Source organism: Pristiophorus japonicus, chromosome 5 (genome assembly GCF_044704955.1).
Source record: "Pristiophorus japonicus isolate sPriJap1 chromosome 5, sPriJap1.hap1, whole genome shotgun sequence".
In the NCBI taxonomy this organism is placed as follows: Eukaryota; Metazoa; Chordata; class Chondrichthyes; family Pristiophoridae; genus Pristiophorus; species Pristiophorus japonicus.
In genome coordinates this window covers 92,347,593-92,366,363 of record NC_091981.1, presented here as the reverse complement: position 1 = coordinate 92,366,363, position 18,771 = coordinate 92,347,593, and the positions used below count along the sequence as shown (strand labels likewise).

At 46.6% G+C, this 18,771-nt stretch overlaps 1 protein-coding gene across 1 annotated transcript in view; it reads right to left on the bottom strand.

Moving 5' to 3' along the window:
• LOC139264391 (A disintegrin and metalloproteinase with thrombospondin motifs 16) overlaps positions 1–18,771 on the bottom strand; it is a 469,636-nt gene that overhangs the window by 216,822 nt on the left and 234,043 nt on the right. Inside the window, exons 13-14 of the mRNA XM_070880768.1 lie at positions 18,399–18,571; positions 784–914 (exon numbers count right to left, since the gene is read on the bottom strand). Coding sequence (XP_070736869.1) covers positions 784–914; positions 18,399–18,571 — 304 coding nt within the window. The remainder of the gene's footprint in view (positions 1–783; positions 915–18,398; positions 18,572–18,771) is intronic.

Genomic DNA, 18,771 nt, shown 5'->3' with positions numbered 1-18,771 from the left:
CCTGTTGGATGTGAAAGTAGTGGAGGAGCGGATGTCAGGTAAGTAAGAGATTGTGTTGTAAGCGTAAATAAAAACAGAAAATGATGGAAATACTCAGCAAGTTGGGCACCAACTATGGAGAGAGAAACAAAGCTTGTAAATGTGCTGGGCCTGCAGGAAGCAGCCCTGCTCCTCCTAGCCCACGAGCAGTGCTGTAAATGCACTTACCTCATGGATCCGGCCCTACTCGCCTCCTTTTCCCTGCTGGGATGCTCCTGCCCCAGGAAACTCGGCCTTTATGGGTTAAAAATAAACTATTTGTGTGACCGACCCACCTCCTGAGAGCAGATTGGTCACTCACCCCTCAACCCAAGTTTGTTAAAATTGGAAGGGGGTGGGTTTGAGGCTTATTTGAGATATAATATTTTTTTACCTCCCATCTTTCCCCAACTCACCCATCCTTGGGGGTTAAAATTCCACCCAGGGTGTCAGAAGGGCTGTGGATTTACGGTTAGACTTGACTTTTAATTACTTTAGAGTGGAGTACCAGCAGCTTAAAAAGTCAAATTTAATTTTATTTTTTTGAAATTCAGGTTGCATATGCCTTGCATTGACTTCCTGCACTTTGAAAGGAAGGAAATTATAACACAACCACATTTACTGTATTGTCTTCAGCTGTACTGCTGCACGGTTTTTTTTAATGACTTAAAAAGTGAAAGAAGTGCACTAGATTTTATAGTAATATAAATCTATATACTTCTGAGGTAGGGGTGGGAGGGAATATTCATAACCAAGCCATTTTACCTCACATATACCATCTATGCATACATCAGCTCTTTCTTCAGAGCATGGTGTTCCATCTTTGACTTTACTTGAAAGAGCAAAAAAGAAGTCAAAATCCTCTGCCGCACAATAGAGTTTGCAAAGATCATGGTCTGTAAAGGACAAATGGGTACGTGATTAGATTTAATGCCACTGTAGGAAGAAGCATACACAGCACAGAGAAGACTGAAACACACTGTAAGAAGGATAAGTCATAAATACAAGACAAGCTAAAGCTTAAAATGTGCACGACGTAATGACCCAGAATTTGCGGTGGGTAATAACAGCAAACTAACTCCTCTGAAACGGACGGCAACTTCAGGATTTAGCGCCTGCACATCTAAGGCGGGAATCCTGAAGTTGTAGTCAGTCATTCACTGCTCCGACACTGGCTGCGCTGCGGACTCCCACTACAGAGCGCTGAAATCAAATGACCGTCGAGAAAGGTTAACTTCTCACTACAGAGGTCTTCGGGACCAGCGGTGAGTGCCTTTGCTTTGCCGCTGACCGCAAATTCCATGCCAAGGCGCGATTTATCCTTTAAAGAAACAATGATCCTTTTGTTGGACCATACAAGTTATTTGTGCCAATCTGTTCATTAAGTCTCAAAGTATTCAGAATACATTTATTTAAAGGAATACACCACACGGAGCAGTTGAGGATTCTGAAATATGGATTGTAGCCGTGAACACTGGAGTTGATAGTCATCCTGCTCTTTTAGCTCTGGGATCTGGTTTTGAACTGAGCACAGACTGATGAGACCAATGTCTCCACTCTCTTTTGGTGTTGTCTTATGTGAAAGAGGCTTGGACAGCCTCAGCATAGTTCTCAGTAGGCATGATGCATAGCACAAAAACTGTCTGCAAATTAGCAATTTCGTTCAGGGATGATAAGAATGGTAGCTTAGGAAATTAAAAACAATTCTCGCTGTTGCAATAGGGAGTGTAATATTGTTACGATTAAATAATTTTGTTGGGCAGATTAGCGTGGGGTAGATTGTGACTACTAACCAGCCACTCATTCCTGCCACCAAGAGCACAGTATGCTTTTCAGGCCCGGGCCTCATTTGAATCTGACTGGCAAGCTACAGATGCCAAATAGGTGTCCCGAGCCAGCTCGTCGGTTTTGGGCCACAGGAATGTCGGCTGGCTGGGATGCTGGCACCAGCTGCAGGTAGTTCCTGGTAAGTGAGGCTAGGGAAGGAGAGGAGAGGCTGAGGAGGGCAAGCCGAGCAGGCAGCGGCTCACCGTACTATTGAGGGCCCAGTGGAGCCCTCCTGTTGCTCCTGGCCCCACAACAATATATACAGACTTATCTGTAGGATCCACTTTGGCTGGACCGCCAGCTGATACTGGACGGAGCGTGCACTTTGTACAGTACTGTCCAATAATAGCAAACGTGGTCCTACGTTCATTACAGCACTCTGATTTGCATTTTAAATGGGCCTACCACCCGACTTGGGGTGGCACGGGGTGCTCCAACCTCCCAGGAATAGGCCCAGGAGAGAATTGCAGTCTGCACAGGGACAGCGGGAACAGGTGTTCATTCATTCCCCATGATTTCTGGGGCATGACTGCCCACATCTGCCAGACAGGAGGCCTCAAGGTGCCGACAATGGATACCAAAAGTAGCAAAATATTCTACTTCGCAACACCGACAGTCCTCATATTGATGAGCACAGGAATTTACCAAAAATTCAGTTTTAAGAGTGTAAAGTTGGTTGAAGATTAACTTAAAAGCTATAAAAAGTACTTGAAGAACCTACAAAGAATGTTTTGGGCTTTATATGTTTGTTTTAATTTAGTTAATAAATAAAATTACAGTATTGTGTAAGTTACTAAGAAACTGCCCACATGACAATAATTGCATGTGAACAGCGCAGGGCTAAACCTGAGACTGATGCAACCAGAGTATTCCCTGCCAGTGAATAGTAGGCTGAAGATAATTTAGAGATACTGGTTTCTGTGTAATACAAAGTGCAGTTGGCAGACTCAAGTCATACTATAGGCTGCGCCATGCTGCAAGTTGTACAGGTGCCACGTCCCAAATCCGGAACTCCGAACACCGGAATTGTCCAAAAACCAGATATCTTACACATAGCTGACGGAGTCGTCCGAAATCCAGAATTAGTGTCCAAAAACCAGACATTTTTGAGGCAAAACCCAAAATCCGGCACGGATTCAGTCGAGAATTGCGGATTTCAGACAAGAAAATCAAGTTTGAAATCCGGAATCCTCGACCGCATCTGTGCCGGATTTCGGTGTTTGCCGGATTTCGGATCTCGCCGCTCAGAACCCGGCACGGATTCGGTCGAGAATTCCGGATTTATTTCTATTGATTTTCTTGTTTGAAATCCGGATAAAACACAAAACCGGAACGGATTCGGTCCAGAGGATTCCGGATATTGTACCTGTACTCTGCACCCAGGAAAAACACTCTGCATATGTATTTTGAATGCAAGAATAGAGCTTTGTTTCCCAGTTGGCTAATTTTTTAATGCTATGAGACAACTGGTGGGCATGTTCACTTCTTTCCAATATTAAAAATACATGCTAAGTTTAAAAAGATCCCAACTCCCAGGATGTCCAACAGACTGCGCACTTTTGAAACTTCGCTTGGCACCTGTTGGAGTTATACTATGCCCAGTGCAAAATGCAAGTGCTGGAAGACCTCACACTTCTGCACACTTCAGCAGTCAGATCATAAACTTGACCCTCCGAGTTACACTGACATTTTCAGGTTGATGAGCATCTAAAACTGCTTCACACCAACATGCAAGTGGTAGTAGAACAGCAGAGCGAAGGAGTCATTTACAATAGCAAACGTTTCAAAATAAAAACATAAACTATTTTTTCCCTGTTCCATGAGGCCTCTCACTTGTAGCAGTTTCTTTTAGCTGATGAAGTATATGCTTAAGGTCACAGACTGCTCCTCAGATCACTGCAAACAACACTAACTTGCATTTATATGGCGTCTTTAACATAGCAAAAGTCCCAGGGCGCTTCACAAGAGCGTCAGCAATCAAAATTTGACAGCGAGCCGCAAAAGGAGATGTCAAGACACAAGACCAAAAGCCTGGTCAAAGAGGTAAGTTTTAAGGAGCATCATTGAGGAGCTCAGAGAGGTGGGGAGCAACGTTCCCTCTAAGCTGCGTGGCCGCGGAGCTGTCTACCGGTCCCGCGCAGCCTGGGACCAGTTTTTCCCAATGTGCAAAACTTTGAATGGGCCGCGCAGCCGTTAAAGAGATCATGAACGCAAATTTAAAATTAGGGGAAACGTTGGTAGAGAGGCAGAGAAGTTTAGGGAGGGAAATCTAGAACTTAGGGCCTCGGCAGCTGAAAGCATGGATGCCAATGGCGAAGCGATTAAAATTTGGGATGCGCAAGATGCCAGAATTGGAGGAGCACAAAGCTCTCGACGGCTTGTAGGGCTGGTGGAGACTAGAGATAGGGAGGGGTGAGGCCATGGAGGGATTTGAAAACAAGGACGGGAATTTTAAATTTGAGGCATTGCCGGATCGGGAGCCAATGTAGCTCAATGAGCACAAGAGTGATGGGTGAATGGGACTTGGTACAAGTTAAAATACAGACAGCAGAGTTTTAGATGAGCACAAGTTTATCTAGAGTGGATGATGGGAGGCTGGACAGGAGAGCATTGGAATAGTCTAGATGTCGCAAAGGCACGAATGAGAGTTTCAGCAGCAGATGAGCTGAGACAGGGAATTGTCGGGCGATGTTATGGAGGCAGAAATAGACAAGTCTTGGTGATGGAGTGGGTATGTGGTCAGAAGCTCACTCGGGTTCAAAAATAAGCAAAGGTTGCGAATGATCTGGCTCTACTTCAGACAGTTGCTAGGGAGAGGGATGGAATCGGTGGCCAGGGAACAGCATTTGTGGCAGGGACCAAAGATAATAGCTTTGGTTTTCCCAATATTTAATTGGAAGAAATTTCTGCTCATCACTGGATACTGGGTATCGGACAAGCAGTGTGACAAATCAGAGACAGTGGAGTGGTCAAGATAGTGGTGGTGAGATAGAGCCGAGTGTCGTCAGTGTACATATGGAACCTGACGTTATGTTTTCGAATGATGTCACCGAGGGATAGCATGTAGATGAGAAATAGAAGGGAACCAAGGAGAGATCCTTGGGGAACTCCAGGGGTAACAGTGTGCGAGTGGGGATAGAAGCCATTGCAGATGATTCTCTGGTTATCATTCAATGGATAATAATGGAACCAAGCAAGGGCAGCTCAACGCAGCTGGACAACAGAGGCAGTGGGGAAGATTGTGTGGTCAGCTGTGTCAAAGGCTGCAGATAGGTCAAGAAGGATGAGGAGGGTTAGTTTACCATGGCAACAATCACATAGAAAGTCATTTGTGACTTTAATAAGGGCCGTTTTAGTACTATGGTGAGGGTGGAAACTGGATTGGAGAGAATCAAAAATGGAATTGTGGGAAAGATGGATACGGATTTGGCAGGCGATAACATGTTCAGAGACTTAGGAGAAGAAAGGGAGGTTGGAAATGGGGTGGTAGTTTGCAAGGACAGAGGACAAAGGTGTTTTTTTGAGAGGGGTCATGATGGCAGATTTGAACTGGAGGGGGACAGTACCCGAGGAGAGGGAACCCTTATCATCAGCTAACATGAGGACCAGGAAGAGAAGTTGGGTGGTCAACAGTTTGATGGGAACAGAAGATGGGTCTCATGGACAAGCTGACCTTGAAGAGAGCATGATGGGATACAATCTAGAGAAAGATGCAAGTTCAGGACTAGGGCAGCAAGGAATATATGGGGAATTTTGGCAGAGTGGGCTGGGGGAAGGAGAGAAATGGCAGAGGCAGCTGAATGGATGGTCTAAATCTTTGTGGCAAAAAGTCCATGAGCTCCTCGCACGGAGGCGAGGGTGGAGGAGGCATGGGAGTGTGGTTTAAGAAGACTGTTCGTGGTGGTGAAGAGAAGCCGGGGTTGTCTTTGCATTCCAGGATAATCTTTGAATAGTCAGCAGCTTTGGCAAAGGAGAGCATGTCCTGATAGTGCTTTATGTGGTCCAACCAGATCTGGCGATAGATGGTTAAGCCAGTTGTCCACCATATCCGTTCCAGTTTACATCCGTTGGACACAAGGGAGTGGAGATGAGGGCTACATGGAGATGAGGTGGAATGACCAGAGGGAGAGAGAGTAATGGTTTTAATGGGGATAAGGGTATCAAAGGAGGAGAAGATGTGATTGAGCAGATCGGTAGCTGCAGAAATGTCATGATGAATGGTGGGGCAAAGGCTGGGCGGTTGGTAATTTGAAAGTGCGGTGGTAAGTGAATTGAGGTAGAGTTTTTTTCCAGGGGTGGACACAGAGGAAGTGGAGTTGTGAGTGGGAAGGGAGATGTGAGTGGAGAGCGATACAAGGAAATGATCAGAGATGGCCTTATCTTTGATAGATACGATGGGAGTAGGGAGGCCACAAAGATGTCTGTGAATTTGAGTAGGGGAGTTTATATGAAGGGAGAGATTTAGGAAGGAAAGGAGAGCAGTAAACTCAGAGGAAAGAGCATGATGAGTTGAGATCACTGAGCATGAGAAGTCACTCAGGGAAGAGGCTGAGGGAGGAATGCATTGAAGATATCTTAGTGAGAAACTTGGCGTTATTTGGGTGAATAGTAAAGAGCAAGGATCGTCAATGAGAGGCGTGGAGAATGGAACAAGGTGAGATGCTCAAAGGTGGAGAAATTGTCACAGGAGTAGACAGACAGAAGAAAGTATGATTTAGAGATAAGGGCTACATTGCCACTGCGACAGTTTGAGCGAGGCAAATGGTGGAAGGTATAGCCGGGCAGGGAAGCTTCATTAAGGGGAAAAATGTCATCACCCCTCAGCCACGTCTCCGTCAAGATCATGATGTCAATTGGATCGTTCACAATAAGCTCCTGGATGGCAAGGGCTTTGTTTCCAAGTGAACGCACATTCTAGAGGGAGTTGCAGAGAGGGGTGGTGATAGCCGATCCACTGGCAGAGTCCAATGAGGCAGCACACAGAGTGGTGATTGGGACAAGCAGCAGAGTGACAAGGTTAGCCCTCAGTCGTCACATTGGGCAGAATGGTTGGGAAGAGAGTAGGAGAGTAGGGCAATTGGGATTGCTGCTTGTAAGGAGGTGGCGACAGGTTTCTCGGTGGGCCCTTTGGAGGATGCCAAGAGAGGCACAGAGGAAAGCTGTAGGATTATTTAAGAGGGAGTCAAGCCTGGGATGGTGGCAGGAGAGTAGGAAAGATCAGGAATGCTGAAGGATTGTGGTTTCTACGGGCAGAGTACGAAATGGCAGAGAAGCGAAAGGAGGCATGATGTCAGGAGAAGGGGGCTAGGTGGGGTGAAGTGAAAAGTAGAAAAAGAGGGAGAGAAAAGGGGAAATAGAAGTGATGGGCTCAGGTCCATAGTTAGCCTAACATCTGTCATTGGAAAAATGCTGGAGTCCATTATTAAGGAAGTAGTAGCAGGACATTTAGAAAAGCATAATGCAGTCAAGCAGAGTCAGCATGGTTTTATGAAAGGGAAATCATGCTTGATAAATTTGCTGGAGTTGTTTGAGGATGTAACAAACAGGGTGGATAAAGGGGAACCAGTAGATGTGGTGTATTTGGATTTCCAGACGGCATTCGATAAGGTGCCACATAAAAGGTAAGATAAGCACAAGATAAGAGCTCACTGGGTTGGGGGTAATGTATTAGCATGGACGGAGGATTAGCTAACTAACAGAAAACAGAGAGTTGGGATAAATGGGTCATTTTCAGGTTGACAAACAGTAACTAGTGGGGTGCCACAGGAATCAGTGCTGGGGCCTCAACTATTTACAATCTATATTAATGACTTTGATGAAGGGACCGAGCGTAATGTATAAATTTGCTGATGATACAAAGATAAGTGGGAAAGCAAGTTATGAAGAGGACGCAAGGAATCTGCAAAGGGATATATAGATAGGCTAAGTGAGTGGGCAAAGATTTGGCAGATCGACTATAATGTGGGAAAATGTGAAGTTATCCACTTTGGTAGGAAAAATAAAAAAACAAATTATTTAAATGGGGAGAGATTACTAAATGCTGCAGTACAGAGGGATCTGGGGGTCCCTTGTACATGAAACACAAAAAGTTAGCATGCAGGTACAGCAAGTAATTAGGAAGGCAAATGGAATGTTGGGCCTTTATTGGATGGAGTATAAAAGTAGGGAAGTGCTGCTACAACTGCGTACAGTTTTGGTAAAGAGGGATATACTTGCATTGGAGGTAGTTTAGAGAAGGTTCATGAGGTTGATCTCTGAGATGAAGGTGTTGTCTTATGAAGAAAGATTGAGCAGGTTGGGCCTATACTCATTGGAGTTTAGAAGAATGTGAGGTGATCTTTTTGAAACATATAAGATTCTGAGGGGGTTTGACAAGGTAGATGAAGAGAGGATGTTTCCCCTCATGGGAGAATCTAGAACTCGGGGGCATAGTATCAGAATAAGGGGTCGCCCATTTAAAATGGAAATGAGGAGGAATTTCTTCTCCGAGGGTCATGAATCTTTGGAATTCTCTACCCCAGAGAGTAGCGGAGGCTGGGTCTTTGAATATACTTAAGGTGGAGAAAGACAGATTTTTGAACGATAAGGGAGTCAAGGGTTATGGGGAGTGGGCAGGAAAGTGGAGTTGAGGCCAAGAGCAGATCAGCCATGATCTTAATGAATGGCGGAGCAGGCTCGAGGGGCAAAATAGCCTGCTCCTGCTCCTATTTCTTATATTCATATGTCCGGAGTGGCATCCAAAACGTGCACGTGGATGCACATGGGGAAACTAAGTTACACAGGCGTGGCTACATGCAGGATCAAGATAGATAGGCTCTGAAGTAAATAGGGAATAGGGAGACGTCAACACAAGGGAAACTAGAGTTGAAGTTAGAAGTTTAATAATTGACATAGGCTGGGTGAAATCAATAACGCCGATATCCAGGTGCGGAGACAGGTGAGGGAGATCAGAAGTTATTCTAAAGGGTGTGTATTTTTCATGAAATTAAATATTTTCTGTGCCCATATTAAAACAGTTGTTGCAGGTGCTTAGACTTCCATATGAAGAAGTGTTCGTAACACACCAGACGGCCACTGGTGCCTGTAGACAGATCCGCCGAGAATCACTGCTGATAAATCTAAACACCACTCTCGCTGGCACTGCTCCAACATACAAATTGAGAGTCAACAAGTGTTTTGCTGATACAAGCTTGAGAATTTGCTACTGATTTTAAAAGCCTGTAAGTTGTAGGATTGTAGCGACATTCCCCAGGCTTCACTGCCGTATGATCAAAGGCTGCAGCAACAAAGTGCTGTTCCGGCCATTATTGCTCTAACCGCTGGTAAGATAAGACCCTTCGGGTGATTTACCAGTAATGCAGCCTGGGTTTGCAGAGCACTTCTCTCAGTGAAAGTTTCTACTGCCTAGCCTCCTACAAGAATAATGGTGTTAGTAATACACCAGACAGCCACCAGCATTCGTGGATTAATTCCCTGGGAATCACTGCCTTTAACTCGAAGCGCCACAGCAACAAAGCGCCACTCTAACTGCCGGTGCTCCAATCGTCAAAATAAAATTATGCTCACCAGTAAGCAAATGCCGGTTTTTATCCTAATTTCACCTCGTATCAAGATGAAGCATTTTGCTCCACTTATCATCAAAGTTAAGAACTGAACGTGGTCTGCAGAGTGGTCCTAAACAGTGATATATTTTGGTACGAAGAACAAGGAGAAACAATATAAACTAAAGGGTACAATTCTAAAAGGGCTGCAGGAACAGAGAGTCTTGCAGGTATATTGCACAAATCATTGAAGGTGGCAGAGTAGGTTGAGAAAGTGGTTAAAAAAGAATATGGTATCCTGGGTTTTATAAACAGAGGCATAGATTACAAAAACAGGGACGTTATGATGAACCTTTATAAAACACTGGTTCAGCCTCAACTGGAGTATTGTGTCCAATTCTAGGCACTGCACTTTAGGAAGGATGTGAAGGTCTTAGAGAGGGTGCAGAAAAGATGGACAAGAATGGTTCCAGGGATGGAGAACTTCAATTACATGGATAGACTGGAGAGGCTGGGTTTCTTCTTCTTAGAACAGAGAAGGTTGAGAGGAGATTTGATAGAGGTGTTCAAAATCATGAGGGTTTTAGACAGAGTAGATAGAGAGAAATTGTTCCTATTATTAGAAGGCTTAAGAACCATAAGTCACAGATTTAAGGTGATTGGCAGGAGAACCAAAGGCAACATGAGGAAAAACTTTTTTACGCAGCGAATGATTAGGATCTGAAATGCACCGCCTGAAAGGGTGGTGGAGGCAGATTGAATCATGGCTTTCAAAAGGGAATTGGTTAAGTATCTGATGGGAAAAAAATTGTAGGGCTACGGGGAAAGGGCAGAGGAGTGGGACTAGCTGAAGTGCTCTTGCAGTGAGTTAGCACGTGTTTGACGGGCTGAATGGACTCCTTCTGTGCTGTAACCATTCTATTAAATGAATTTGAACTTTGAGAGCTGGTTGAGATCTCCCTACACCAGAAATTCTCACTCCTCAGGTTACATCAGAGCCCAGTATATGGTATGCCCAATTAAGTGAGGTATACTGGCCTCCAACATGGCAGATGTAGGCCCTGCCACTGAGCTCCAGGCAAGCGACCTGGAACGGTGAGGAATATGGGTCTTTGGACAGATCAGCCCCTTTATCTAGGGACTAAGGAGCAGGGTGGGATAAGGGAAACCTCCCCCCCCCCACTAAGGGCGGAATTAGTGCTGGGGGGCGGGTACTGTAAGGTACAATCCTTGTATAACTGCCAAGATTGTGATCCGAGGAATTTTGGGGCCATCAGTTGCAGATATGAGGTCATTTTCACATTTGCTAACAATATCCAGTTCCATATCTCAACCAGCATCCTCGATTCCAAGACCAAGCTTGTGTTATCAGACTGCTCCTCTGACATTAAGTCATGGAGAAGCCAAAATGTCTCTTACTTAAATTACAGCGAAACTGAAGTAGTTTTATTTATCTCCTGCCAACACCTCCATATTCTTGCTCCCCACTCCATCCCCCCTCCAGCTGCTGACTCGGGAGTTCAACCAGATAGTGTCATGTATGTAACCTTCATGTAACTATAATCTTCATGGAACAACACTGCATACTATATATACCTAAGAAATGCACATCTTGACCACAGGGGATGAACTTGTGGGAGACTCTCCTAGCCTGGTCTTTCAGGTATAAAAGGGGAAGCTCCACCTACCTTCATCACTTCTTAGTCCTGTGAATAAAGGTTCAGGTCACAGAGTGACCTTGTCTGCAGAATGTGCCTCGTGTGAATTTATAGTAGTGTGTAAGGACACAACATTTGCCGACGGGAAATGGGAATCAACGACTCACGAGAATGGCCACTGGTAGCACAGAGGAACGGTACTGTGTTGATGAGGAATGGGACGATTTCATTGAGAGGCTCCAGCAGAGCTTTGTCACGAAGGACTGGCTGGGAGAGGCAGTGGCTGACAAGCGGAGGGCGCATCTACTGGCCAGCTGTGGACCTAAGATGTATGCGCTGATGAAAGACCTGCTCGCACCCGAGAAGCCGGCGGACAAAACCTTCGAGGAGCTCAGCAAACTGATCGGTAAGCACCTCAAACCGGCAAGCAGTATACACATGGCCCGACACAGATTCTATACACACCGACGTCGGGAAGGACAGAGCATACCGGACTTTGTTGTGGACCTTCGGTGCTTGGCCAGCCTCTAAGTTCACAGACGCCTGCGGGGGGAGATGTTACGGGATTTTTTCATTGAGGGCATTGGGCATGCTGGGATTTTCAGAAAGCTAATTGAGACCAAGGACTTGACCTTGGAAGCAGCGGCGTTGATGGCTCAGACCTTCATGGCGGGGGAGGAGGAAACCAGGATAATATACGCACGCAACTCTGCTCCCAACATGGCGATGGAGCAGGGAGTTAACATTGTAAACGCGACTCAGAATCCCACAGGCAGGCAAGGGCAATTCGACACCACCCAGGCAGTAACAGACTCTAGAGTGGGTCATCAACAGAGACAATGGCAGGTTGAACGGACATTTACACCATCACAAGGGACAATACGTCCTGGGATGGGGCCACTGACACCCACTAACAGAGTACTCAAGAGTAATCAAAGAGACAATCAGAGAGGAATGCCGGGTAACAACTCTTTTGTTCACAACAATCTCAGCTCATGCTGGAGGTGCGGGGGCAGACATGCTGCAAAAACCTGCAGGTTCCAACAATTCATCTGTAGAAATTGTAACTTCAGTGGACATTTAGCCAGAATGTGCAGGAAGCCTGTAGCGAGGCTAATTTACGAGGCAGATGAACCACACGAGGGGTCTGCAAGGCAGGGTGATGCTTGGGACACAGCAATGGATGCTGAAGTTCAGCGGGATCAGGTGGCAAACATCCACAGCTCATATACAAAAACGCCACCTATGATGATGAAAATCCTATTAAATGGCATCCCGGTACGCATGGAGCTGGACACAGGGGCCAGTCAGTCACTTATGAGTGTCCAACAATTCGAGAAACTATGGCCACTCAGAGCTAGCAGACCCAAACTAGAACGCATTGACACGCAACTACGGACGTAAACCAAAGAGATCATCCCAGTGCTAGGCAGTGCAATGTTGGTGGTCACACATAATGGATCAGAGAACCGGCTGCCACTCTGGATTGTCCCGGAAAATAGTCCCGCGCTTTTGGGGAGAAGCTGGCTAGCCAAGATGAACTGTAGCCGAGATGTGCATGCCATTTCATCTGTGGAGCGAAGTTCATGCTCACAGGTCCTACAGAAATTTGAGACACTATTTCAACCTGGTGTCGGGACTTTCAAAGGTACCAAAGTTGTGATACGCATCACCTCGGACGCCAGACCAGTGCACCATAAAGCCAGAGCTGTGCCCTATGTGATGTGGGAGAAAATTGAGAGTGAGTTGGACAGGTTGCTAAGAGAGGGCATCATTTTGCCCATTGAATTCAGTGACCGGGCAAGCCCCATCGTCCCTGTCCCAAAAACGGATGGCTCGGTCAGGATCTGTGGCGACTACAAGGCCACCATCAACCGAGTGTCACTACAAGACCAATACCCGCTTCCGAGAGCGGAGGATCTCTTTGCCACACTGGCAGGCGGCAAGCTGTTCATCAAGTTGGACCTCACTTCGGCCTACATGACTCAGGAACTGGCCGAAGAATCCAAGCTACTGACCACCATCACCACGCACAAGGGGCTGTTTGTTTACAACAGGTGTCCATTTGGCATTCGTTCAGCAGCCGCTATCTTTCAAAGGAATATGGAAAGCCTGGTGTTGAGAATGACTTGCTTCCACACTAAAATGAATTCTAAGGTGACTGATGAGGCCAATGCAGGATCTACACTCTCTGTCACAGATGGGGCAGACGGTGGTAGGAGGGACAGGTGGGTGGGGTGCTTGATTCGTCGTATACTCCTTCCACAGTTTGTACTTGGCTTCCGCGTGTTCCCGGCGAAGAGACTCAAAATGTTCGCCGCCTTCTCGGATGTTTCTTCTCCATTTTGAGTGGTCATGGGCCAGGGATTCCCAAGAGTCGGTGTGAATGTTACATTTTGTCAAGGAAGCTTTGAGGGTGTCCTGGAAGCGTTTCCTGAATACTCGCCTGCCGTGACGTAGCTCAGAGTAGAGTGCTTTTTTCGGGCATGCGGACGATGTGGCCCGTCCATCAGAGCTGATTGAGCGTGGTCAATGCCTTGATGCTGGGGATGTTGGCCCGAGAGAGAACGCTGATGTTGGTGCGCCTTATCCTGCCAATGAACTGGCAGGATTTTACGGAGGCAGCATTGGTGGTACTTCTCCAGTGCTTTGAGGTGCCTACTGTACATAGTCCATGTCTCTGAAGCATATAGATGGGCGGGTATCACTACTGCTCTGTAGACCATGAGCTTCGTACTGTGGTTGAGATCCTGGTCTCCGAACACTCTTTTCCTCAGGTGGCCGAAGGCTGCACTGGTACACTGAAGGCAGTGTTGGACTTCGTGATCGTCGTCTGTCCTTGCTGATAGTAGGCTCCCAAAGTATGGGAAGTGGTCCACATTATCAAGATCTATGACGAGACCTTGGACAATCAGGGAGCAGTACTGTGTGGCGGGGGCAGGTTGGTAGAGAACCTTTGTTACTGATGTTTAATGCCATGCCCAGACTCTCGTACGCTTCAGTGAAAGTGTCAACAATGGTTTGGAGTTCGACCTCAGAGTATGCACAAGTGCAAGTGTTACCTGCATATTGTAATTCAATGACAGAGGTTGGAGCAACCTTGGATCTGGACTGGAGGCATTGGAGGTTGTACAATTTCCTGCTTGTCCTGTAGATTAACTCCACTCCAACGGGGAGCTTGTTAAAGGTGAGATGAAGCAGTGAGGAAGATTGAGAAGAGTGTTGGTGCAATGATACAGCCTTGCTTGATCCCGGTCTGCACTTGTATTGGGTCTGAGGTGGATCCGTTGGTAAGAATCACGACTTGCATGTCATCGTGAAGCAGGCGGCGGATGGTGACAAATTTTTGATGACAGCCGAATTTGAGAAGGACACTCCATAATCCCTCACCGTTGGCAGAGTGGAAGGCCTTTGTGGGGTCAAAGAAAGCCATGTACAGAGGTTGATGCTGTTCCCTACATTTATCTTGGATTTGTTGCGTGGTGAAGATTATATCCATTGTGCCTCTTAGTGGGCGGAAGCCTCATTGCGACTCTGGGAGGAGCTCTTCAGCCACTGGGAGGAGACGATTGAGGAGGATTCTTGCAATGATTTTCCCTGCAGCGGACAGCAGGGAAACTCCTCTGTAATTACCGCAAACGGATTTGTCACCTTTCTTGAAGATGGTCACGATTACAGCAACTCTGTGAACCCCGGCATGCTCTCCTCCTTCCAGATCAGAGAGATGAGGTCATGGATTCGTGCCAAGGGTACTTCTCCACCATGTTTTAGTACTTCGGCGGTAATTCCATCTGCTCCTGAGGCCTTGTTGTTTTTCAGTTGTCGGATGGCCTTTTCAACCTCATGTCGGGCTGGGAGTGTGACGAGGTGGTGACGGGTAGCATGCTGTGGGCTGGAGTCAAGGACTCTCAGGTTAAAAACAGAGTCTTGGTTGAGGAGATTCTCAAAGTGCTTCTTCCAGCGGGCACTGACTGCCTCTCTGTCTTTGATGAGCACCTCTCCGTTCTTGGCTCTCAGTGGAATAGGACCTTGAGTGCTTGGGCTGTAGGTGGTCTTGACTGCACTAAAAAATTCACACACGTCGTGAATGTTGGCTAGTTGCTGGATCTCCTGCACTTTTTCCACCCACCATCTGTCCTTTAGGTCACAAGTTTTTTGTTGGACCTTGGCCTTCAGTCATCTGTAGATCTGCTTTCGTTCACTCGAGTTGTGGTGTTGTTTCCAATTCAAAAATGCCTTGCGTTTGTGATTTATTAGCTCCTGGATTCTCATCGAACCAGTCTCGATGTTTTCTGGTAGAGTAACCAAGAGTCTCTTCATAGGTTCTAATTATGGTGAACTTGAGGGCAGACCAGGCACTATGGACACTCTGTGGCTCCGGTTCATTGGCAGGTTGGCTGTGAGACATTGGCTGAATAGGGCTTTCTTTGCAGGGTCTTTGAGTGCTTCAGCATTGATTTTTCTGCAGCAGCATTTCTGTTGCCCCTGCCGTTTGAGGCTACGTTGATGGAGATATCAGAGCGGATTAGGCGGTGGTCAGTCCAGCAGTCGTCAGCTCCTGCCATGGCGCGAGTGATGCGGACGGCCTTGCGGTCCCTCGCTCAGATGATGACATATGCCTAGAGCGAGGGTGTTGCCATGCGGCCTTGTACTTGTCTTTCTGACGAAACAAGGTGTTGGTTATGACAAGACCATGTTCTAAGCATTTCGTCAGGAGGAGGATACCATTGGAGTTGGTTTTCCCTAGCCCTTCCCTGCCAATCACCCCTCTCCATAGATCTGTGTCCTTTCCAACTCTGGCATTAAAGTCACCAAGGAGAATCAGCTTATCATCCGTTGGAACTCGGGACAGAGATTGTTCAAGGCTGAAGTAGAATTCCTCTTTGGCCTCGTCCATAGCTTCCAGGATTGGGGCGTATGCGCTGATAACCGTAATAAAAAGGTTCCGGGTCAGAGTGTGCCGAAAGGTCTGAGACGTTTGCTTATCCCGTAGGGGGAATCTCCAAGCTAGCTCATTTTTTTTGCCAACCCCATGGATACGACATTCTTCTTCTGGTTTGCCTTTCTATAAGAAAGTGCAGCTACCACCTTGTTCCTTGAGCTGATCTTCTCCTTCCCGCCGTGACTCGCTCAGGGCAGCGATGTCGATGTTGAAGCGTCTGAGTTCCTGGGCAATGATAGCAGTACGACGTTCCGGTCTGTCGCTGTTGGGGTTGTCCATGAGGATCCTGATGCTCCAGGTCCCGAACTTCATTTTAAAGGGTGGAATATGCCTATGCGTGAGTTCGTTTAACATAGAGTGGCCATTGCACACTAGCTCCCACACGGGTTTGACAGCGCAAGGTCTTGGTCCAATGGCAAGGGGATCAAAGATGATTGGAAACCAGGCTCTGCTGCATGGGCCTAGCACACACACACACACACACACACACACACACACACGTTCCTACTGACTCCCTCCCTCCCTCAGGTCCTCTCTCCCTGGTTTTCAGAGATTGCAGTGCAGATGAGCGCATTATTCTTGAAGCAGCTTGCTAATTTGTCCATAAAATACTGACACTGTACCCCGGGCACCCCCGGCTCCAGCGCATTTCTCTCCTGTGCTTTTCCGCTCTCTCTCCAGCTGCTCATGCTTTGGTCGTTGGATCTTTACTAGTGACCACGCGTATTCTGGCCTCTTGTCTCGACCTCACTGCTGGGCTATGCTGTATCTTTCCTGGGTCCTGACCTAGCTGCTGGTCCATACTGTACCTTTTCTGGGTCCTGACCTCGCTGCTGGTCCGTGCTGTACCTTTCCTGGGTCCCAACCTCGCTGCTGGTCTGTGCTGTACCTTTCCTGGGTCCCAACCTCACTGCTGGGCCATGCTGTACCTTTCCTGGGTCCCAACCTCGTTGCTGGTCCGTGCTGTACCTTTCCTGGGTCCCAACCTCGCTGCTGGTCCATGCTGTACCTTTTCTTGGTCCCAACCTCACTGCTGGGCCATGCTGAACCTTCCCTGGGTCCTGACCTCGCTTGCTGGTCCGTGCTGTACCTTTCCTGGGTTCCAACCTCGCTGCTGGTCCATGCTGTACCTTTTCTTGGTCCCAACCTCACTGCTGGGCCATGCTGTAACTTCCCTGGGTCCTGACCTCGCTTGCTGGTCCGTGCTGTACCTTTCCTGGGTTCCAACCTCGCTGCTGGTCCATGCTGTACCTTTCCTGGGTCCCAACCTCACTGCTGGGCCATGCTGTAACTTTCCTGGGTCCCAACCTCGTTGCTGATCCATGCTGAACCTTCCCTGGGTCCCGACCTCGCTGTTGACCCGTGCTAAATCTTTCCTGGATTCCTGCCAGTTCCAATTCTCGCCACCCGCCAATTCCCTCTGCCTGCGGCTCCCCCAGCAATGCTTTTTTAAAAAAACAGTTTTTACCATGTGCGAGTGGCCTAATGCCTGTTTCAGTCATGCTCTCTGGAGACCTATGGAAGAGCCTTTATCAATGATGGTGGGCGGTGCACTTCCAGCATGGAAAAAACGCTCACCTGCCACCTACCATATTGGCGCGTCAGCATCTATTTTACGATAATTATCCTTTCACTTAGGTAACATTACCCACCTCTGCTCTACCTCAGTCACATCGCTAATAAATATCTACACTTTTGTAATGTCAAGACTAGTCTTCTTCAACAAGCTCCTGACCAGTCTCCCAAGCACCTCTCGACACAAACTCCAACTTGTCCAAAACTCTGCCTCCTGCTTCCTTTCCCCCAATGTGCCCTACTTGCCTATGACCACAATCCTTAGCAAACTTCATTGGCTCCCTGTCTCCCAAGGCATCAAATTCAAAATGATTGGCTTGATTTACAAATCCTTCCATGGCCTCACCACAACTTAAATTTGCAAAATGTTTCAGCCTTCCATCCCAGGCCATTCCTTACCGTCCTCCAACTCTACCCTTATTGCATCCCTCTGGCCTGGTATTCTTTACTCTGTTTCTGATAACTATCGAAGTTCCACCATCTAAAAGCCCTTCCTTAAACCTCTTGTTCCTGCTATTGTCTTTTAAAATTATGTCTTTAAAATTATCTTAAAATGTATCTTTCCGATAATGTTTATTGCCAATTCTTCCGATTGCTCAATCCGTTCGCTCATAGATGAAGCTCCTGGAGATATATTATTATGTTAAAGAGGCCATACAAATGCAAGTTATTGTTATTATTGTGAACTTATAAGAAGTTACAAAACTCATTTTGAAAGCAAAAATTAGTTTTGTATTAACAAAACAAAGCAATATTAGCATTTGACTACACAGGACACCTAATATTGTTTATGATTTACAAAGCAATTTGTTGCAGCTTTTAAAAAAATATATTTACCCTCAACATGAATATATGGCTTCCAGTTGTAGTACCACCCCCGGAATGGCTTGCTGTTGTATTCTGCACACTGCTGTGATCTAAAATCAATGCTATTTTTAAGGCAATTTTGATTATTGCATAGCTTGTATATACGAGGAGTACCATCACAGAATTTTCCTCCATACTGGGGCCTATTGAAAAAAAAACATTGTATTTTTTCACTACTGTTATGAACCACACAGCATCAGAACTAACATTGTGATCAAGAAATAGACACTAAAGACAAACTATGCACACATTCATAAAATCTACCCTCATAAGACTATAGAAGTTAGCTAAATGTTTATACTACACTGGTCAGATCATAGTTGCAATAGAAAGATACGTATTA